We start from the raw sequence: 24672 nt of genomic DNA on the forward strand, positions 1-24672 counted from the left end.
AAACCTCTCATTTTCTTGGATGACAAATCTTTCTTTAAGGGCCTCTGATAAGCAGCAAAATCTAGGCTTGATTATTTTAGGGGATTATTTGAAAAAAAAATCTAGGCATGTTTCTCTTTCTCACCTTCGCTATATTCACCACAAATGGCTTTTCTTCCTTTAGTTATAGTGTCTAACAGGATTTCCATTCTGTTGAGAAATGTTTCTGGAGGTCTGAGAATCATTTGGAAGCACAGGCTTTAGAAGAGGACATTACTTAGCTGGTATCTAGGATACGTATATCCCTTGCTTTGGTATTTTAATTTCACCAAAGAAACGTGTGTTTGGTGAGTCTGCACACAGAATTTATGCCTTGTGGTAATATCTAAAATGGAGTACTTGTACTTGATTTATTAAAGGGAAATGATTCTTTACTAGGTATACCTTTGAAGGACAATAAGCAAAAATTCCAAATGTGCTTGGTGTTCTCATAGCTTGATGGTCTCTCTGTGAATCAGGGAACAATAAATAAGGCTCAAAGTCCAAATCTACAATACTGTCTTGGTAAATCTTCATTTATTTGATCAGTTTCATTAAGAAAATTAACTTGTCTTATATGAAGAAAACTACTGGCATCTTAAAAGTAAAATAAGGGATTTGGGGCTTCCCTGGTGGCACAGTGGTTGAGAGTCCACCTGCCGATGCAGGGGACATGGGTTCGTGCCCCGGTCCAGGAAGATCCCACATGCCGCGGAGCGGCTGGGCCTGTGAGCCATGGCTGCTGAGCCTGCGCGTCCGGAGCCTGTGCTCCGCAACGGGAGGCCCGCGTACCACACACACAAAAATAAATAAATAAGAGATTTGTATGTGTTTAACCCCCACACACATTCATATTTAAAACATGATTAAAAACCTAAACTTCAGTGCTTGCCCTCTTGACTGGTAATGGAAAGACTGCAACGTTGCATGTGGCAGGATTCCTCTTAGGATTACCCTGTGCAGATTAGCTGCTGATCCCACATCATTAGCCAGTCCAATAACACAAGGCTGAACAACTGTACTTCCCTCTGGTACACATGCTAAACTTTGAGCAATAACTCATTGGATAGCTGATCCCAATTCACAGCCATATTGCAAATTAAAGGGCATGTGATTTCTCAGAATGTAGAGTACCCTAGTTCTATCGACAATCTTTTAAGTACAACACTGTACAACAAAGTCAGAGATTTCCAAACGGCCCTATACACAACGCAGCACACATTTTTCACATATAATGCAAATGGCACTATTACCTGCAGTATTAGAGGCCAAAACAACCTGAGGGCTGTACCACCACCTCAGGTACCTAACTGAGCAACCAAGCCGACTTTGTACAGTTGCAACATATAGATATCTATGACCTCCCACAGATCTGAAGCTTGTGAAGCTTATGGGTTTTGTTGTTGACAATCGTTTTACGCTAGAGTCATCCGGATTTTGATGCAGATTTTAGTATGAGTGATATTGTTAGTTATCAATTTTATGTTTTCCTTCAAAACACTGAAAATGTAAATGCCAAAGAAAGGCAGCGCCGGATCACTGTAAAGTTATCAGTGGAAGCCCGTGAGACACAAAGTTAAGCAGTCTTTAAGAATATGGAAGTGTATTAGACCAAAAACTGATTCCTCAAAGAGAGGCAGAGAATTGGTTGAAATATATTTTAGCACTTCTTAATGTCAAAGCTCCTGAAAAAAAATGCTTTTTATTTCACTGTTAAAAAACAAAAACAAAAAACTCCTTTCTAATAGAATCATGAATCTTCAGTTTTCTCCTTTATTAAGAAAAAAATGCGATGATTCAGGGGAACAAAATTCAAGTGAGCACTGATGACCTCACCTAGGCATTAAAACATATATATTGATCTCTTCTTTCTTAAATGACAAAGGAACCATATTTCTCAAAATATACCACCCCCTTCTCTATAATTGTATGCTGGTCACTGCATCTAACTTCACCTTGCAATGATAAACAGACTTTCTTCTGGGTGAGAAATCCCTTATGTGCACGGCTACCTAACATGTCTGTTATGATGATACAGGAGAGATTGTATTTACATGCAAATAGATACATGAGACTTAATTAATAATCGTAAACATAAGCATAAACAGAGATGAACTATACGAGAGGGAGATATGTGAGAGAAAAGAGTTAAATTCAGTCAATATTGTACTTCTGAAAAAGACTCAAATATGAGAGAACCAAATGAGGGAACAGTCTAGAATGGTATTAAACTCCATTGTATAAAATAAACAAAGCAAAATTATTCTTGCCCAATTACCAAATAATGGTATAGGACTACCACAGACCAATCACATTATAGAACAGTTGCTAGGTATAGTTCTCAAACCACTAAAAAGAAACACTGCAGCAGTGATTGTGGGTATTTAATTTTAACCCTTGGTAGGAAGTGCAGAAGGGTGATTTTTCTCTTGTTCAGGAAATCAAAAAACAAGCAAGGCAGACTTCCCAGACTCAGCACAGACCCAACAGCTTTAAGCTGTTTCATAGATACACAGTCCGAACATTCCAGGAGAGAAATCTGTAATTTCCTAACCAATGATTTTTAAGGGGCAAAATTCCCTATTAACACAACCAAATTGGCCGTCAAATGGAGAGGTTAGAAAGCAAACCAGGCATAGTCTAGATAAGTCACAATAATGTCTGGTGTAAAATTTAACCCCTTGGAGACAGAAATAACAGAATGCATCCCTCAAGCACTTGGGTATTCTGCTTTATTGCTGAGCCTGGCCAGCCATAAGATCTTTTTTTTTTTTTTTTTTTTGGCTGCCACAGAGATAATGCCACTAACATGGGCTTGGAGAGGAGAGCCATATCTCCTCTAGCCAATTAAGGAGTGGCACAGACCAGGCTCGGACAGAGCCCCATGCCTGTGGCCACTCAGCACTTCCTTCTCGGTAGAGTGGGGAGAAGGGGAAGGACACAGGAGACCACAAGCCTCTTCCAGGGATACAGGGAATTCTCACAGAGGGTGGCAGATTCTTTACAAATGAAGTTCAATGAAAAACAGTCTCACCGCCAGAAGCCGAGGCACAAACAGACGATGCCCCATCCCCAGAAGTTCCAGCACTCGACACGCATACTCATTCACCAGCTTGTTCCTCTCGTCGTGCATGTCCTGGGACTTTTTGACAGGAGCTGTGAGCTTAGCAGCTGGGGCTGGGCAGGGCACCCCTTCTTCCATGAGCAGTAAGTAGTTATCCAGAATGAGAAAGCTGGATCTCTTATCCACAATTTTGAGAACTGCGGTGGGAGGGGAGCCAGGCTTAGGTCTCCCCAGGAGCACGCACAAGCCAGTCTGTGGTGGGAACTGCCAGCTAACGTCTCCACAAGAAAAACATTTTGGCTAAATTATCTACGGCGCAAGAGCCCCAAAGTAGACTGGAAAGGAAATCAAATGCTGATCTAAATAAAAAAACAGCAAAAGCAAGTGAATGCAAGAAAATGGCCAAGAGTGATGCAGGAGAGTTCACATACATGTGTAAAAATGGACAAGCTGCTTAGAAGGGTCTAGCATGTGAGTGTGTGTGTGTGCTGTGTGTATGTGAGAGAGTGAGTGTGTGTGTGTGCGTGAGCAAAGAGCAGGAGCCAGGAAGCCAGGGCAGTTGTGAAGCTGCAAGGAGAAAAGGATGAGCTCATTGCAATCCTTGATTCGTGACAAGCAGCTCTGCTGTTGCTGCCTCTGCCGCTGCTGCCTCTCGCTGTGAATCAGTAATGAAGGGGTAGGGAAGGAAGGGGAGGGAAGAGAAGGAGGTAGGTGAATGAGCATGCAGAGTTTGTCTCGGGGGAGAATGCTGTAATAGGAAGCCAATGGCGAGCCGTTGGACAGATGCGCTTCCCCTCCCAGTCCACCTTCAATCAGTGTTAGGCTGACAGCTTATGCTGTTGAATCTTAAACCCACAGACAGATGAGGTAGCTTCTCCTAACATGTGATGCTCACAGAAAAATCAGACAGCCTGCCAGCTGAAAGGCTGACCTTTATTCATTCTTGCTTTCTAATAATGGTAACAGATACAAGTCTGATTTTTTTTACTGCATATTTAAAGTGGGATGCTCCAATCCTTGTTAGATTACTGAAATCTCTAACAGAACAGAGGCTTAGGGGAAAATGATAGAGTATGGGCAGAAGAGCAAGGACCGAACACCCAAGAAACGACATGCCCTCAAGTTGAAGTGTTTATGCAGTAATGACTTTTTGCAATGCTAGGATATACAGAAGTATTTCAGCATTCTGGGAAGGCTAGCTGCAATTAAAAGGAAGATTCTTTTTAATGTATTTTTATTTTTTATTGTGGTATAGTTGATGTACAGTATTATGTAAGTTTCAGATGTACAACATAGCAAAAATGAAGACTTTTATAAATACACAATATGATAAAGCATAAAAACCTACAACATAATAATAAGAGTATACCTTTAAGGAACTATTAAAGTTGAGATTCTCAAAGCAAAAATAACTTTCCTAACCTAAAGACTTTGATAAACACTCACTTAATATTTCAAAACATTGTTTTGATGCATTCTGGTCTAATCCTTCCCTTGTAATAGTATAACTTAGAGTTATTCACAGTTTAAAATTTTACAATCTTACTATTGAAGTTTTATATTAATTTCCTTGATGTGAATCATCAGTTTTAGCCAAATCAAGGCAGAAGGACAAGATTCCCTTTAAGGGTAGTTTCTTAACTTTATCCTAACAATTAACTACTATATATTCAGAATCTTGGAGCTACTGTTCTGTAGTTGGTCTCATATGAGAATACCAGACCAGTTTCTCCATGCAAGCTGTAGCATGGTGCAAAGACTAATGGGGCTAAGAGAGCTGGAGAAAGTTCCTTCTGAGTCTTAGTTTCCTATTTTGATAAATAAGTTACAGATCTCTGCAAGTAAGAAAAGAGAGACATATTTATCAGCATACCTCTGTGATCTTCGTTACAGAAATACATTAATTACAGAATTGGGGATAAAGGGAAATATTGCCTTCCTTGAGAGAATACTGTTTGGTTTATTTTTCCAAAACCTCAGATAAACAAAACTTTTTTTGGTTAAACATTTAAAGTATTAATTAACAAAATATCTTAAATAAGATATGTATATTTTGCTGTCAGGCCTTCTATTTCTTCCAAAAATGATTTCTTAAAAATCTATACAAAGTAAAGATTTTAATGTAAAATGATAAAAGCCATTAGAATATGATATGTATATATATATGTGTGTGTGTGTGTGTGTGTGTGTGTATATATATATATATATATATATATATATATATAAATATATATAAATTTCAGTTCCCTAAGATTTTGGAGGAAATGTCTTATGGGCTACCCAGGGTGGGAGTTGGTTTAGCCAGAAGGGGGAATAGGGAAGAGGTTCTGGGTCTCTCATTACTCGTGCTCCCTGCCCTCCCCCCATCAGCAGCAACAGCTCCATTTTCATCTTATTTACATAGTGAAGTTCTGCAAGAGATTTTGTTTGAAAAGACTGTGCTACTGCTGTGTAAGTGTGAAAAGCACTGCCATAGAAGCTTTACATTGAAGAGCAAGGGGACATTTTGACTTGCAAAAGAAGAGAAAATTCAGTGACTCCTTAGCTTATAGGATTTTTTATGATTGATTTTTTTAAAAGATAGGGTAGATGTTTCCATCCATCTGACTTGGTCTCAAAGACCACTGGCAGAAGCATTTTTTTTTTTTTTTTACTTATATAAACCAGAAACAAAAAATTATTGCCCCAAAGGAATTAAATTTAAAAATTAATCAAAAGACTTTGGAACTGGTTTGGCTCTGATGCTCACAAAAGAAGTTAAAACTATATGCACTAAATATTAAATGTAATAATTAAAATATGATAGTTTAATAAGCAAACCAAGTTACACTTAAAAGATTTAGGTACATTTAACAAAATGCTGTGTAAAAGGCACTACAAACAAGTGGTCATGTGTTTCAGTTTTCCCAGTCTCTCCATCATCCTTCCCCTCAAATACATATTATCCTTGAGGAGGTAAAAGGTACAGGCTCAGCTCAGGCTCTGAGTGGGCCCTGCTGGGATGGAAGAAGCCATTTTTGGCAGCAGGGTCCAGGGCACACCTACCCCAATGAGGCTGAGGAACTGTCACATCAGGGGCCTACAGAAGGCACTGGGGATTAGAGGAGTGGAGAGCCTGAGGAAGAAGAACAGGAAGAAATGGGGGCAGGTCCAGCTAGCTGCTCCTACCAGCCCCTGAACCAAGACCCCGAACCAGAAGGGGCAGAGCTGGCACCAGTGGGGGGTGCAGAAGATGGAGCTGCTGACGTCCAGGGTTGGAACTAAGGCCCTAGGGCTTCATTCCCCGGACAGGCCAGCCAAGAGTGAGGATGAAGATGAGGAGGGAGCTACAGCACTGAGCAGTCACAACTCTACAGCCATGGACCCAGAACATGTAGAGTTGGTGAAAAGGTCAAAGGAGGTGATATCAAATGCCCAGTGGGAAGATGTGGTACAGAAGGCCCTCCGAGCCTGGCAGGTGTCCCCTGCCTGCCAATGACCACACCGAGAGCTGCCTCATCTCCCTGCATTCCAGGGCTGATCATATCCCAGGTTGTAATGTTCATCCCCATGCTCCCATCCCCCTTTCCACATCAAGGTAAACCAGACTTCTTCTCCGAGACTTATTAATTCAGTTCTATACACATGGGGACATCAGCCCAAGCCCAACCCACCTTAGCATGTATCACTCTATGGAGAATAAAAGCACCATACATACATAGCCCCCTTCCAAAAAAAAAAAAGAAAAGAAAAAAGAAAGAAAGTGTCATCCTTGCCTTCAAAATTTCCATAATTTTCCAACCCTGGTCCTGTTTTCAGGTTGTCCCTTGAGAATAGGCTGTTGATCAATATCAGGTAAAATAACTCTTCTAGAATATCACTTGGCAAAAAGAATGTATTCTAGCGATTTTTTTTTTTTTGGTACACGGGCCTCTCACTGTTGTGGCCTCTCCCGCTGCGGAGCACAGGCTCCGGATGCGCAGGCTCAGCGGCCATGGCTCACGGGCCCAGACGCTCTGCGGCATGTGGGATCTTCCTGGACCAGGGCACGAACCCGCGTCCTCTGCATCAGCACGTGGACTCTCAACCACTGCACCACCAGGGAAGCCCTCTAGCGATTTTTGAAGCCCTATGAGAGTGAGTAATCTCAGTGAGCATTTCCCCTTATGCCTCCCCAACTCCCCAAGTAATTTATTTATTGCTGATCAGATTCAGCAATAAATACAGTGTACTTATAACTCAAAGATAAATTTTTGAGTTATAAAGTAGTCCAAAAATGAAACTAATGATAGAAAAGAAACTCTTCTGAATTAACCAGTTAATAATACATGATTTCTCATATTTCCTTACACTATCATAAAGGAGATTTAAAAAAAATCTCTGTGAAGGAAGTTCAACAGCAAATTGAAGATAATATGGGAAATTTGGATGAATGATCCAATGAGGCAGAGTGAGAGAGAGGTAAAGAGGGCCAGGCAGTGGTCCCAAAGCCATGGTCTAAAGAACAGGAGCCTCACTCTGGAGTGCTAGAAGCAGGTGGATGGTGGTGCAGTCCTAATGAGAGCCCTGAGCTTGAGTGCTCTACCTGAGCCGCTCCACTCACTGATTGTGGACATGTGCAGGACATAAATAGATTTCCACTGTAAAATGAAAAGATACTTAATTTATGGAACTGTAATTAAGAACTGTAAGTGCACAGTAACACATGAAGTAGTTACTTCAAGGGTTACAAAGGTGAAAAAGGAAAACACTTTCCAATCTGTAGGAGCTTAAAATCCGGGAGGCATTCAAACACAAAGATAAAGCAGGATGTGGACACTGTAAAAGGAGGAACACACTGTGTGTTATGATCTAGTCATGTCTTTGTTGTCCACAGTGGATACAGTCAAAAATGGGTTTAGACTAGTGGGACTGTCCTGGACCCAAATGTAAGAGTAATGAGAATTAAACATACTTCTAAGAGCAAAGCAGGGCATTGTTTATTACATCATCTTTTAGTCACATTTACTGGCTGAAAGACATGGGTAAGTTACTACTCTCTGGGACTCTGTAAAAAGGCAGTATCACCTACCTGGTCAAGTGGCTCTGAAAATTTAATAAGTTAAGGTATGTAAAGGAATATTTCATAGTGCCTAGCACAGGATGGGTACCAGATAACCAGTAATTTCCTTCATTCTTTCTATGAAGTCAGGAAAAGAGGAGAGCAAGTGTAAAAGCATTTTGTTCATCTGGGTTAGGGTTTAGAAAGACAAAAGACTCTGGATGTATTAACACTAGAAAAAGAGTTAGCCAATATATACAATGGAATATTACTCAGCCATAAAAAGAAACGAAATTGAGTTTTTGTAGTGAGATGGATGGACCTAGAGTCTGTCATACAGAGTGAAGTAAGTCAGAAAGAGAAAAACAAACACCATATGCTAACACATATATATGGAATCTTAAAAAAAAATGGTTCTAAAGAACCTAGGGGTGGGAAAGGAATAAAGACTCAGACTTAGAGAATGGACTTGAGGACACGGGGAGGGGGAAGGGTAAGCTGGGACGAAGTGAGAGAATGGCATGGACATATATACACTACCAAATGTAAAACAGATAGCTAGTGGGAAACAGCCGCATAGCACAGGGAGATCAGCTTGGTGCTCTGTGACCACCTAGAGGAGTGGGATAGGGAGGGTGGGAGGGAGATGCAAGAGGGAGGAGATATGGGGATGTATGTATACGTATAGCTGATTTACTCTGTTATACAGCAGAAACTAACACACCATTGTAAAGCAATTATACTCCAATAAAGATGTTAAAAAAAAGAAAAAGAGTTAGCCAAACACTGATAAAAGACACTCCTGTAAGACCAACTGCCTCTTCAGTTCACCTTTATGATTTAGACAGCTAATAATATGTAGCAAAGGATCCATGCTCTTCTGAACTAGGAGAGGTGAAACAGCAAAACTCAATTCTCTGCCTATTTCTTTTTTGTCTTCTAGACTACTTTTTAAAAGATGAGCCCTCAATAATTTGGCAAGTTCCTAAGATCCAACAAACAGGTTAAATAAAGGTGACACAGTGAGTAGTCCGGTAATTTGGTACTGTAGAATCCCAGGCAACTCACACTCTGCCATTCAAGTCTTGGTTCTTCTCAGCACTGTGCTATATGCTTCTGGAGGTAGAAAGGTACATCATATGCTTCTTCTAACTTTATGCATTATTCAAGCTACTTGAAGAAAAGGCTAAAATGAAATGTCAATGAGACTGAGCATACAAGTTATATGACAGGGGAATGAGTCTCATCATCTTATAGTTGGAACTCAACACATTGAGGAATTAGAGTTCAAAATAAAAAAGTACATAATTAACTGACACCGTGGTGGGTACTTCAGGTAACCAGACTGTTGGAACTCAAAAAGAAAAAAGATTCCTATAAAATATTATAGACTTACTAATTTTTTAGGAATGTTCTGACCTCTTGTGACACTTCAAGCATAACTATTTTAAAGGAGTTTTTTGATTTGTTTCTGCTTTTCAATAGAAGAGAGAACTTTCCCCTACCAAAAGCAATTTAATAACATTCTGAATAGTCATGGTAGTATCACTATTACCTTATTACCTACTCTTGTGATCAGATTTAAGAACAATGCCTTTAGTAATGCAAGAACTTCTTCTACAGTCTCTTTGAGAGTTAGTCATTTTGCCTCTGCTTCCTTATCTTCATTGACAATTAGCTGAAAAGGCTGCCTATTTTTATTACTGGACATTTATATTTGTTTAAAAAGGACTACTTATGGTAAGCTAGAAATCTGAAGCTTCCAGTCACTCAGTTGAGGCATATACTTTATAACAACACAGAATGGGTTGACTTTTTTCCATGTGATGTTAGTTAAAATATCTGAACACAGTTTCCTTTTCTTGAAGCTAATTATCCCTGCTGCTAACTAGGCCTCCAATGAGCTGGTTTCTGCACCATTCTAGACTGTCCTACTTCCTGCCCCAAGGAGACACTTTTTTTGAACAGCGTCTCTCAATAAAGTATCAATATTACCATCACTGACATACTCGATACTCTAGATATAACAGAATCATGAAATAATGCAACGTTGTTAGACCCTAGAAACATCAAAGTCTAACATGTTTGTCCTATTGATGAAAAGAGTGAGTCGGCAGATATGTGACTTGCTCACAATCATAAAACTTGTCTGAGGTAGAGCCAGGAAGCCAAGATCCCAGAGCCCTGCTACATAGCAGAGAACCTAGCATTTCCAGCTCTGTAACTTGCTCTGTTTCAATTAATGTAGCCCATTAAAAAAACCTATCTCATTAGGAAGACTGTGCTCCACCATTTTACTCCACATGGAATTGGTCCAGAGCCTGTGCCTGCCATCTGGTATGAAAGAACCTAAGATTCTTAGATCTGAGTTGAGAGGAGGCTTCCAAAAGCCTGCCTTGAGAATAGTCACTTCTAAACACACACCTGTGATAATAAAGCACATCTGCCTTCGTAATTTTTAACTGTGAATCACTCTCTTTTTTAAAAAATTAATTTATTTATTTTTGGCTGAGTTGGCTCTTTGTTGCTGTGCACGGGCTTTTCTCTAGTTGCTGGGGGATGCTCTTTGTTCGGGTGCGTGGGTTTCTCATTGCAGTGGCTTCTCTTGTTGTGGAGCACGGGCTCTTCAGTAGTTGTGGCTCGCGGGCTCTAGGGTGCAGGCTCAGTAGTTGTGGTGTATGGGCTTAGCTGCTCTGTGGCATGTGGGATCTTCCCAGACCAGGGCTCGAACCCATGTCCCCTGCATTGGCAGGTAGATTCTTAGCCACTGCGTCACCAGGGAAGTCCCTCTCTTTTTCAGTCAAACAGAGAAGCTACATCCTTGGCCGCTCGGTCACAGTGTCTACATAACAGCAGCTTTTTTGAAGCCATGTTAGTGATGCAGGCTTAACAATGGAAGCCTATCTCAGTTCATTTATCCCCTCCTCTGGACAGTTTGTATGAGGCTCATCTTTATTTCCAAGTTTAGGCAGAAGGCATAAATTAATGTTAGCAGAGGTCTATTTTTTAATTTTAAATTGATCAGATTAAAATTATGACATGGAATCTAGACTATTCCTTGATGCTCTCAAGCTAGATCAGCACTTTATCTTTGTGTGTGTGTGTGTATGTGTGTGTTTTGTCATTGTTGTTGAAAATAATGAGGTGCTATATTCATCTTGATAAGTTGTGAACTGCCTCTACCTCCTTCCCATGGTCCACCTCCAGTTCTCTATTAAATTTGCTATCTCTGGCATCTTCGTGTTACATAGAATGCTAGGTGTAGTTTAACATCTGTCACTGTGAAAAACAGTATTTTCAGTGGAGGAGTTATATGGGTCAGCCCATGTATTAGCAAGTGAATTTGTCTCCACAAAATGAATATGTCAAGATGGGGACATTTTTTTTTTGAATAGACAAGTCCATATTCTGAAACAAAGATGGTAATAGATTGTACAGCCATACTATTTCCCTCTCCCTACCTCCCACTCATGGCTTCAAAAGGGTTCAGTAGACTTTCAGAGGTAGCAAACTGGTGACAGTGGAGGTGATTTTTCCTCCACTTTCACTGGACGTGATTGGATTCCTCTCCACCTCCCTTCTGAGCTCAGCACTCCTATACACAGAGAGTTGCCACAAGATGTCTTGTATGATGATAGTAACAAGTGAACATGTGTGTACAGGTCTTTCCTGCTTGGTGGGCTCCTTTCTCTACCTCATAGGCATATTTGTTCCAAGCAGGGCCTAACAAAACAACTTATACACCACAAAGTCTTGATAAATATTTCAGTGACTAAAAGTATGAATAATAATAGTTACCATTTATTTAGTATCTACGACAGCCATAAACTACACCAAGCGCTTAGAGTATGCAGTATTGCAATTAATGTTAACAACAAATTACACTCATTTTACATAGGAGACACCTGAACTTAGAAAAGTTAAGTGACTTGCCAGAGATCATGTAGCTACTAAGTGGTAACTGCAACTATAATTTACACATCTGCTATATAAGTGTTTTAAATCTAATTTGAGTTATTTGAAACAATGAAGGAGGTAGAGTCAAACAGGCTAGATCCTAAAAGCTAATCAAGTTAGTCCAGTGGAAACAACAGGATTTTCACAGTCCAGTCACTATGAATATATAGAGGGACTAATGTGTCTTGGTTCTAAAAGAAATGACAAAAAAAAGCAAAAACTTATGCTCACTGTACCCTGGTGATCTTATCCATACCTTTCTTTTTTTTACTACTGCTGAACAACCCAATCCTGAGATCAGCCCTCTCTCCAGAGCTCCCAATCTGGATATCTCCTTGTTGGACAAATGCAGCCTCACACGCAAATTAATCCCAGCATGTCCAAAGTCACCATTTCTTCCCCAATGCAGTTCCTCCCTTACATTTCCTGTCCTAGCAAAGAGTGTCCTCATCTACCCAATTATACCAGCAGACACCTGGGGGTCATCCTAGAGTCCTCTTTTTACCTCCACTTCCCATACTCAACCCATCATTCAAGTCCGGTTGATTTAACCTCTTCAGCATCTCTCAAAACTATCCCCTCTTCTCCATTCCCATCTCTTCTGGTTTGAGCTCACCTCTTAGTATGACATGCTGGGACGTCTACCATCTGCAATACTCAAGTTACTTGAAGTTCCTCTGCACACGCCAGGTAACTGCATACCTCAATGTCTTTGTTCTTGCTTTCTCCTTTTCTTGAACTGTTTTTCCCCTCTAGTTCACTTACCTTTTCCTAATTTGTTTTTATTTATTTATTTACTTGGTTGAACCAGGTCTTAATTGCAGCAGGCGGGCTCATTAGCTGTGGCATGCAAACTCTTAATTGCAGCATGCATGTGGGATCTAGTTCCCTGACCAGGGATCGAACCCAGCCCCCTGCATTGGGAGCGTGGAGTCTTACCCACTGTGCCACCAGGGAAGTCCCACCTTTTCCTAATTTGTTAAGACTCAACTCTGGTATTACCTCCTGCAGGAACCCTCCCTCAATCCTAGGGTTGGGGTACATGGCCTTCCTGCTTGCTCTCTTTCCACCCTTGCTGTCTGTCTCATAACACTTGCAGGCTTGTACTTTAATGAGCTGCATTGAAATCAACACACAGGGTCCTTCTCCCCTACTAAGGCACTTAGAGATAGGTATCATGTATTATCCTTCTTTTTGTCCTAAAAACTTAGCAGAGGCAATTACTTAACACATAGTGGCTATCCCAAAAGTGTATGTTGAAATGGTTCAGCATTCAAAATGGATAAAATATGATTATTATTCATGGGAGGGATAGATAAGCATTTCTCTGATTAGAAATATTGATGCTTTAATATTTCTGAGCCTTTAAAAATGTTCTTCCCTCTTTCTAGAATGTTTTCCTCCATTATTTTTCCTTTAAAAAATTTAACAATCTTGGGGCTTCCCTGGTGGCGCAGTGGTTGAGAGTCCACCTGCCGATGCAGGGGACATGGGTTCGTGCCCCGGTCCGGGAGGATCCCACATGCCGTGCAGCGGCTGGGCCCGTGAGCCATGGCCGCTGAGCCTGCACGTCCGGAGCCTGTGCTCCGTAACGGGAGAGGCCACAGCAGTGAGAGGCCCGTGTTCCGCAAAAAAAAAAAAAAAAATCAACAATCCTGCAAATTGATGTCATGGAAAAAATAAAAGCTGAGATGTCGGAGAGATCTGGATTTAAAACCACAATTTCAAGTCTAATTAGCTGCATGATTTCAGTAAAGTTAGCCTCTTTGAGTCTTAATTTTCATGAAGAAAATGAGGTTTAATATAGTAATATTATTAAGTTGCTAATGTTATTAACATCTGTGACATTTCTAGCTTGGTAAACTGGTGTGAGAGTAAAGATATTAACTGATAGGGAAAGCACTGGGGACAGGAAAGTATGGAGGATGAATGCGGTTAGTGAGGAACATGTGGTAATCCACTGGAGACGTTCCATAGGCCATGGGAAATAGAATCTGGAGCCAAGAGTTGGGTTTAGGAATCACTGGTAGCCATATGCAAGATGGAACATGGGAATAAATGAAGTAAATTAGGGAAATAGAGAAGTCATGAAGAGATGTTCTCACAGTATACCTTGATATTCTTCTTAATCATCCCAAATGTAATTTAGTAACTAGTTGTATAATTATACTGTTAGGGAAATTAGTCTACCCTACCAGACAGAAAGTTCCATAAGGGTAGGCATTGCATTAGCTTCACTCATTAGTATTTTCCCAGCACTCAGTACAGTAATTACCTACACAAGGAGCTCAGGAAACGCTTACTGAGTTGATGAATGGTTGCATTGCGTATAATACTCACCAATGGGCTTTCTAATCATTTGCTTTTGAAATTTGGTGACCTAAATAAATGGTAATGTGAGAATATAAATTCCTAATGAAAATGTCCTGAGGTGGGGGTAAAAATAAAAATCTCACAAGTTCCTGTTGTGGGCCAGACATTGTGCCATCTGCTTCCATACATGATCTCACTTCATTCCCATAATGTGCTGTAGTAAAATCAAAGCTAAAATAAATGATTTGCTCATGATGTGAAAAACCAGCTTGCTCCATCTCTACAACATCCTTGATTTCTCACTTTCCCTCAGCCTTCCAAATCCAATTTATCTAAATATAAGTCAGCCCTGTCAGCCCTATCTACAAAGCTATCTTAAATCTGTCCTCTTTCTCCATCTTAATTGTCACTACCTTGGTCTAAGCTACCATCATTTCCTGACTGGTCTTGAAATAACATCTTAACTAGTCTCCGTGCTTCTATTCTTGCCTCTTTTCTTTTTTTTCTTTAAATTTTTTATTTATTTTATTTATTATTTATTTTTTGGCTGCATTGGGTCTTCGTTGCTGCACGTGGGCTTCCTCTAGTTGTGGCGAGTGGGGGCTACTCTTCGTTGCGGTGCACGGTCTTCTCATTGTGGTGGCTTGTCTTGTTGCGGAGCATGGGCTCTAGGTGCACGGGCTTCAGTAGTTGTGGCATGTGGGCTCAGTAGTAGTAGCTCGCGGGCTCTAGAGCGCAGGCTCAGTAGTTGTGGCGCATGGGCCCAGTTGTTCCACGGCATGTGGGATCTTCCCAGACCAGGGCTTGAACCCATGTCCCCTGCATTGGCAGGCGGATTCTTAACCACTGCGCCACCAGGGAAGCCCTATTCTCTCCTCTTTTCAATCCACATTCCACACACCAGAATTCCTCAATCAAAATGATGTCTTAAAACCATAAATCATATCAAATTTCTTCCTGCTTAAAACTTACCCTGGCTTCCCATGTTACCCAAATGCCAATGCATTTCTATTCCTTATATGTCTCTGCTGATCTGGCCACTGCCTCAATCTCTGACCACATCTCCTTCCTCTTTATATCTTGCTCACTTCCTCACTAGCCTCCAGTCACAATGGCCTCCTTTCTGTCTTGAATATACAAAGCTTTTCCTGCCTCAGGGCCTTTATTTATTTATTAATTTTTTAAATTTATTTTTGGCTGCATTGGGTCTTCATTGCTGCGTGTGGGCTTTCTCTAGTTGCGGTGAGCAGGGGCTACTCTTCGTTGCAGTGCGTGGGCTTCTCATTGTGGTGGCTTCTCTTGTTGCTGAGCACGGGCTTCAATAGCTGTGGCTTGCGGACTCTAGAGCACAGGCTCAGTAGTTGTGGCACGTGGACTTAGTTGCTCTGCGGCATGTGGGATCTTCCCGGACCAGGGCTTAAACCCGTGTCCCCTGCATTGGCAGATGGATTCTACACCACTGTGCCACCAGGGAAGTCCCTGACTCAGGGCCTTTGAGCTTGCTGTTGCCTCTGATTTTCGTAAGGCTGGTTCCACTGCATCATTCAACTCAAATGTTATTTTGCTCATAGAGGATTTTTCTTAACATCTTATCTGGTGGCGGGTAGTAACACATTAGACTCCTTTGTATTATTTCTTTCATGACATTTATTACTATTTGAAATTGTTTACTTCTTTCTTATGTATTTTCTTTCTCTGCAACTGTAAAATATAATGACAAAGCTCACAAGGGAGAGGAGAGAGACCTTTTAAATTATCTTGATTGACAAGTTATTCGACAAATATAACCATAAAATAAGATTCTTGTCTCAGCTTCTTTCATTAATTCATTCATTCATTTTTACTTTAAAAGATTATTATTTTACTGGGCCTTTTGAATCTCTCTTTTCTTTAGCAAGCAACAGTCAACTAAAGTGACCCCTTGACATATTTAGATTTAATATTTATTGCTTCAGCTCCCTGAGAGACCCCGTGAGGCCACAACATAGCACCTTGTGGGTTTGCTAAGGAATGAATTTAGTTACTCTCATGTAGCAGATGGTGAGTAAGCTTTGCTTATAGAGTCATTCTCAGTTATTATATGTTCTTATAGGAAGGCAGTTATTTTATCTCAATTTTATTAATAAACTGAATAAAAAAACATAGTGGTATTAAAAAATTAGGAAATTTAAGAGCATCTTAGAATATAGTCTTCATGAATGTCAAGTTGTTTCCCCAAATCTATGTCTATACACATTAAAGAAAGAGATAATACTCCAACTAAATTGGTCTACCTGGTTAACTACAGTAATGCCATGATTAATAACAAATGTTATGCTTCCAAAAAGCCTACTATTAATCGATAACCATCATAAAGACTGGCCACAGAAAAATGCAGAAACCATTTTAGACATGCAAGTAGCTGAGTCACTGTGGCTTTTGGTAAAGGATAGGTTTCTATATTTAAAAACAAAGATATCATAATATTGGTTTTTAAAGTGTCCTGCAAGCTGTGGATAATATATGCTATATAACTGTTGACTTATCTTAGGAAGGAGGAAGAAATTAAACACAAAACAACCAGAAACAGCCCTTAAACCCAGTGTGGATAGAGAGGAATAAATGAACCCTGGGGCAAGGGATGAAAGAGGAAATATTCCATTCTTTTTGTATATATCATGAGCCCAGAGTTGTGCCTGGTGCTAGGTAGAATACAAAACTAGCACACAATGTGTTCCCTATCCTCAATGGCATCCTAGACTTTATGGTAGAGACAAGACCCATGAGCAGGACAGTTAGGAGGTCCACGTGACATTGTGTAATAATGTGCCCAGTAGGTACAGTTGAGGCCAGAAGGTACATCTGAAGCTAGATTATGATGAAAATGAAATGCTAGAGGATGCACTTACAGCGGACAACAGACAGGTGAAGAATACAGTAAAGACAATTTTTAGAATGACTAATCTGGTAGCATAGGTCAAGGGAGTTTAAGAGAGGAAGACATCGAAGGTAGACATGTCACAAAAGCTCTTGCAGTATGCCAAATGTGAGAAAATGAGAGCCTGGACTGGTGTGGTTGTCATGGAAACAGAGCCATGCTTGAATTTGAGAAGCATTATGAAGGAATAACAGCTCTTCGTTATCTTTGTGTAACTTTCCAAGTATATGTAGCTTATTATGTCCTCCTTTATATAACTCACTGATACAAAACTGCCAGAGATAATATTCTTTACCAAGTCAGGGAAGAAGGTCCACCATGGAGAAAACACCCATGATATATGAACAAGGTGGCTCTCTTAAAGTTGCTGACTTTGAGGCACAACGTTTGGTTAAAAGTTCAATTGGTTTGGTCACTTTCTGTCAAAGTCTAATTACTAATGGAGTGCAAACCATAATATATTAAGCTGAACTGAGCAGAAGCTGATTCAGTAGCACTATTCAGTTGTCTAGGGACACCCTGATTATCACCGAATGAGCAGTAAGTGAGAATGTAAGGTCTAGTAAGCTGCCTTCTCTAAAAAGAAACACTTCATATGCAGCTCCTTTCCTTAAAACTGAAGAAAGAACATGACAGGGAAGTTTTTGAGAGGACGAGAAAGAGAGAGAGAGAAAATGAAGAATAGCAATGACTCTTAGTATCTTGGCAAGTCTCCCTGACGGCACCTGGAAAATGCTGCTGAGTTTGCCGCTCCCTTTCCATCCCCACTGTTACAGCCTTGGGCCTTCATTATTTCTCCCCTTAACAGTCTTCTAACTAGTCTCCATATTTATTACCAGTCTCTTCACATGTCAGTCTCTTTCTCTCACTATCTTCAAAATTATCTTCCTAAGATATCCTATCTGACCCTGTAACTGTTTAAGGGTACCCTCTGGCCCACAGGTTCAATGGCTAGTACTCAACTCTAACCATAAGACACCTTCCAGACAATCTAGACCTATCCTACCTTTCCAATGACATCTGTTACCTTGACCCTTCATGCCCAATGTTCTCATGGAGCTTCTTCCCAAAAGTGTTGTATTTTATGACAACAATTTTATGACAATAAAATATTGTATTTTATTCTGTTCCTTACATATGCTGTTCTCTTTACCTGAAATATCACTCCTTGTCTTCTCTTGCTAATCTTTCAAGACCAAATGTCATTTTCTCTTTCAAGTAATTCTTGTCATTACCTCCCTCCTCCACCTTTGCATCCTGTCCCATTTGTTCATGACTGTATTTGTACACCTGTCTGTCTCCCCTACTTCTCTGTGAACCCCTCGAGATTAACTACACCATACTCAGCATTGCATCTCCACTACCCAACAGCTCCTAGTCAGGTGGCCGCAGATCATTCAAATAAATGTTGAGTAAATGAATGAATGACTGAATCTCAAATGAAGAAGTGAGTTATGAATAGATTAATATGAGCTTAATTTTTAAAAAGATATGTATTAAACTAGAGAATGGTAAGTATGTATCTCTTATTTAATGTCTAAATTTGTAAGAAGAAAGGTCAAAATGAAAGCAAGTGCAATGTTTATGGATTTCAAAAGAAGAGAGGGAAAATACTGACATAACACAACAGTGTAAATGCCATAAGAAAATAAAAATAAAACACAGTGTTATTTAGCAATTTGCTCACTCTCATTTGATAGTTCTTTCATAAACAAATAAATTTGATTTGGGGAGGGTAGGGGCTCAGTCATCAGACTGGCTAGCTCTCTGGAGGTGGATCAATGGACAGATCTACGTACTTTGCAGAAGGGAAACAAATGGAAGTCCAGAAGTTACTGTTTTAGTTTGAATTTTGATGCATAAAATATATTGAGAAGGGGAGTGTTAAATAAAACAAGATGTTCCATTTCACATGGAAACAAAGTATAAGTGTTGATGGAAGTAGTGACTTATCTGGCTATGGGTAATAAGTATGCAAAATCAAATCATTAACGGTTCTCAAACAACAGTTTCTAAGCAATGCCAACATGCACCCAAACTAATATTAATATAAAATACACCTTTAAAAAAACATCTGATTGACAAATTAATGTGCCAAGAAGGCAGATGTTCAGAATTTAGTAATAAAAGGGCTGAAATCAAACTCAAGAAAATGACACAGAAATCACTGTGGTAGATGGAAGACACTTCCATATGTCTCCCCTACAAGCTATTACATTTAGAGAAGATAAAAACTACAAGTAGGGGCTTCCCTGGTGGCGCAGTGGTTAAGAATCTGCCTGCCAATGCAGGGGACATGTGTTCGAGCCCTGGTCTGGGAAGATCCCACATGCCGTGGAGCAACTAAGCCCGTGAGCCACAACTACTGAGCCTGTGCTCTAGAGCCTGTGCTCCGCAACAAGAGAAGCCAACTCAATGAGAAGCCCATGCACCGCAACAAAGAGTAGCCCCCACTCACCGCAACTAGAGAAAGCCCGTGCACAGCAACGAAGACCCAACACAGCCAAAAATAAATAAATAAATAAATAAATTTATTTTTTAAAAAGACTACAAGTAAATGGGTAAGATATTTGAAATGGAACCAGCCAGGCTAGATAAACAATATAACCAAAGAATTAAGTTCCAATTTCCATCTGTTTCACATTTGCATATAGTTTTTTTTCTTTCCCACCAGTGACACCCCAGGTTATAATGCTCTGATCATGGGATACCACAACATTTAAATCAAAATTGAAAAATCTAGCCAACCTTCAATAACTGAAAATCTAATGCGTAAGCATTCCACTGTATGTAAGACAATGGACCCTAAGAGCAGGTGTAACCACTCTAAGGCTTGTGGTCTGCCCATAACCCTGGAGAAGCAGTGCAGGTTGTAGACCCGACAGAGTGAGTACTTGAATACATGCACTCAAAAGCTCCTGCAGGGCCTGAATGGTCCTGTTTTTAAAAGAGGTCTTAGTCCTTTAGGTGTCCAAATACCACTGTCAATTCTGCTATCTTTGCTCTGAAATGAGAACACATTTATTTTCCAACAAGAATGCATCACCTGTAAGTGTGCTCAGCAAGAACTTCTTTGATTTCTTCTCTTTACCTTAAAAAATTGCCTAAACATAGCATAAAATACCAAGTCATGATAATCACAATTATACATATAATCCCTTTACTAAAATTGCTTATTTTATTAAAGTGGTAGTTGAATGAAAAACTAAACAATGTGAGAGTAACATTTAATTCTCTATTTTAACATCACTTATCTGGAAATATTTTATTTTGAATACTGCAGTATATTCCATCCAATGAGAAAAAAAAAGAACTTTCCAAGAGCCTGCTTAAATGTCACCAAAACCAAAATCGGTCCTATTTGAAGCATACCAACTTCCGTAATTTTATAATTAAGGAGAAGGCATTTATTTATTTAAAAAAATTTTTTGGCTGTGCAGTGCGGCTTGCAGGATTTTAGGTTCCCCGATCAGGGACTGAACCTGGGCTGCCACAGTGAAAGCGCCAAGTCCTAACCACTGGACCACCAGGGAATCCCCAAGGAGGAGGCATTTATAATTTAATAATTAAGAATAAATTGATATACTCAGCTTCTTCCAAGGCTCACCCTTAAAATGGAGCTGGCTTACCCATGCAAGGCTTGCAGAATATGTAAAAGTCTAGTAGCAGATCAGCACCCACTCTACTACCCATTCCCTCATCCTCTCCTCCCACCTCTGGGCTCCCTATCTCTGGGCTGCCCTCCTTTACACTTATTTTGATTTGCATCCAGGCAGGTCTGTCTATTCTTGGCTTTGTACTCAGGTTCCTAAAACTCACCTCAGGCCAGCCTTACCTGATGGCCCAGGCTTGTTTCAGTTACTTCCTTCAGTTCATCTGCTCAACTCTCCACTTTTACAGTGTAATAATACCACCTCTGGGTAGATGATACCCCCACTACCAGTCCCACACCTGCTGGGATCAGTCTCTCCCACTTCCTACCACAACACGGGAGCAATCTCACACTGGTGATTTCGAGGTGATGTCAAAAAAGAAAAGAAACCTGAGATAAGGTAAATACAATAAATTAACAAAGAGCACTAAAGTGAAAGGAGAATAGAGCAAGAGTAGTCAAATCTATAGTTATTCAAATAAAAGAGAAAAATACCAAAGATGTAAAGATATGTACTGACCTCTCAATTATCAACAGAGAAAGGTGGCACTAATTTCAAACTAAGGATTAATATAGATTCGAATGTGTATTGCAATTCTATTTGAATAGCTCATATAGTAGGAAAAACCTTAGTTTAATGATTGAAGTCATTCAGTGAAGAATTAACTCAGAAAGAGCTAGGAATGCACTTAGATTTCTTATCTGATATTCTCTCATAGCTTCACTCCAATCTAGCATACCCACAAAAAGTGTAATCTTGCCCATGATGCAAAGTGCCACCTACACAGAGATGCAGAGCTGACCCAGGGGAGAGTAACAAATGAACAAGCTAGTTTCAAAGAGCTTCCCTCAAATTCTTTAAACAGCATTTAAGTAAAGCAGGTATTCAAAAGCACTTACTCTACAAGAATTAAATCACAAGCCACTGCAGCCGCTGACCTTCGACACACCCTGAAAGGAGTTCAGGGTTGGAGGTCAGGAATGAGGCACTCTGTGCTCTGGGGAAAACTGATGGAACAGGCCTTCAGATAGTTGGATGTTTTCAGGATAAGATTTTATGCGCCCAATTTCTTGCATCTTCTCATATCTAGAAAAGCACTAGAATCATTATGGAGACATCTGCTCCTCATGACTAGAAGCAACCTTCACGTGAGTAGCAGCAGCCTTCTGCCAAAATGTGTGCTTGACTGCACATATCCCCCTTCACCAAAATCACATATACACTGACCTCCCCCTTTACCACTTTGGAGCAGTTCCTCAGAGCTCTCTGAATGGCTGCATCCCAGGCTAGAGTCCTCATTTCGCCCAAAAATAAAACTTAACTCACAACTCTCATGTTGTGCTTTTTTCTTGTTTTTTCAGCCAACATAAATAAGCTATAACACAACAGTATTTCCTGGGAGTTATCTCTGTTTAGGATGGTAATGTAAAAATGGAGTAAGGTCAGCGATAATCAGAGGTTAGATATGAGCTGGACCTGAAAAACATGTAGATTCAGAAAGTCTGAAAGGCTATTCCCAGACAGAAAGCAGACAAACCCAAGGTGTATGAGGCTAATGTGAGTCTACTTCTAGTTTAGCCAGAGTAGAGATAGGTGATGAGATTAGAACCACCCATGTGAACAGAGTGTGAAAGGTTTTCAGGAATAGACTAAGGTATCTGAACTCCATTTTCAAACTTTAAGAATCAGTGAAGTCCTATTAAATATAGGAAAAGAGGGATGGAAACAGTGTCTCAGCCTGTACTTGACACCAATAGCATTAACTGAGGGAAATTTTAATCAGTGCATAATTATTTAAATTAAAAATATTTAATTTGGGAAACATGAGACTTTTGTATTCAAAAGAAGGAGTTTTCAGCATATATAAACTATGTGAAAAGATCTGTATTTACTGGATAAACAGTTAACAAATATTAATCAAAAGAAGCAATGGTTAGTGTGGTTTCCTTCTCTCCAATATAACACTTGAAAACAAAGCATAGATCTTTAGGGAAAAAACAAATCTACCTCAAATATTGCTTTCGATGAGGTGCAATCTACTTAAATACAACAACTGCAAAAGGGATGAGGTTAATCCTTTGGTCCTTTGTTACTCTGTGCATCAATCCTGGAATTAGGGATGCTTGCTGAACATGCAGAAATGCACTTGCCACTCTGGGGAATAAATAGTAAGCTTCAGACTGTTTCTAAGAAATAAATAGACTACCTGGAGAATGCAGAACAAATACATATGAAATATCTGAATAAAACCAAAGAGCAAATGATACATTTTGTAACTGCAGCAGATGCTCATTTCAGGCAGAAAGAGTCAGGAACCATTCTTTAAAGGAGGTAGGATTTAAACTAGAACATAGGGGCTAGAAGGGCACTGTATAAAAAGAGAAAAGGGGACATGATGTGTAAAATGAAGATGGTTTCAGGATACAGTGCTAGAGTTTAGCTCAAAGACTTTCAATGATAGAATGAAAAGATGAATATAGCATAAGAATCAAGGACATGATAACAGATGTGCAGATATTATCTATGTAAATAGCGCCCCCTGAAGTTGTGTGTATATAAGCTGCCTTACCCACATATGAATAATGATAATAATAATGAAAAAGAAATATCAAAGGCCTCTGAAAACTTTATACAGGGTGGCTAAAGATATCAAATTGGAACTTGAGCTAGGACAAAATTTAGGAATTATTTTCTTTGGAAAGTGAATCTATGAAATGCAAAAATGCAGAAGGCCCAAAGACATATCTATTGCTAAAAGCTCAGGAAGAAGAGGAACCCACCAAAGGGGTGAGCAGAGAAGTAAGGGTTCTGAACAGTAGAGAATTGGGGAAGAACAGAATGGTACCATCTCTTCAGAATGTTTTTTCCCCCCAATCAGTTTAAATAGAGAGTTATGACTAAGTGGGAAGTAAACCACAAAAACTTCTGTTCATATACTCCATCAGCTGTTTTTCTGAGCAGTTTCTATGTCTTAAGACACAAGATTAACATACCATTTTGTTCAGCTGTTGGAATTTAGTACCCATGTGTCCATGCTTCAATTTCTCCAGTTATTAAAAATTTCAAGTTGCAAAATTAAACATATTGTGCAAAGAGTACCCTTTAATAGATACAGGGCTATTCAGGCGATCAGTTTCTTCTTGAGCGACCTTTGGTAGTTTGTATTTTTTGAGGGATTTGTCCAAGTTCTCAAATTTCTTGTCATAAAGTTGTTCACAATATTCTTTTATTAATGTTTATAGAATCTGTAGTGATGTCATCTTTCTCATTTCTGTTACTGGTAATTATGTCTTCTCTATTTTTTTTCCTGGTCAGTCTGCTTAGAAGTCTTATTAGGTACATAAACATTTATCATCTTGACATGTGTTCTCTATGTGTTTGATCTACTCTTTTCCCCTTTTCCTTTTTTCCTGCTTCTTTTAAATATTTTTTATGGTTTTATTTTATTTTCTTTGGCTTTCTAGCTATAACTCTTTGTTTTGTCATTTTAGTAGTTGCTTTTGAGTTCCTTTAACTTATCACCATCTACCTTCAAGTGATATTATACACTTCACATACAGTATAAGCACTGTACAGTGGTCACACTACCACTTCTTCCCTCCTGGCTTTTATTCTATTTCAGGTATCCCCTGCTTTTTGAAAGTTCACTTATGCCACTTCACTTTTACTAAAGACCCACATTAGCACCTGCTTTCGCTAACTAAAGAAATCCAAAGAGGACCTTCACTTT

At 39.7% G+C, this 24672-nt stretch overlaps 1 protein-coding gene across 4 annotated transcripts in view; it reads right to left on the reverse strand.

Moving 5' to 3' along the window:
* RABGAP1L (RAB GTPase activating protein 1 like) overlaps positions 1-24672 on the reverse strand; it is a gene marked incomplete at both ends in the record, with an annotated part of 630503 nt that overhangs the window by 139097 nt on the left and 466734 nt on the right. For 2 of the 4 annotated variants that reach the window (XM_079698678.1, XM_079698676.1), the window contains one exon: positions 3053-3394. The exons of the other annotated variants lie outside the window; for them this stretch is intronic. In XM_079698678.1, the coding sequence (XP_079554804.1) occupies positions 3053-3220 (168 nt within the window). Of the gene's footprint in view, positions 1-3052; positions 3395-24672 lie in introns of those variants that run through there. 4 annotated transcript variants of the gene reach the window in all.

Source organism: Hyperoodon ampullatus, assembly GCF_949752795.1.
Source record: "Hyperoodon ampullatus genome assembly, chromosome: 2".
NCBI lineage: Eukaryota > Metazoa > Chordata > Mammalia > Artiodactyla > Ziphiidae > Hyperoodon > Hyperoodon ampullatus.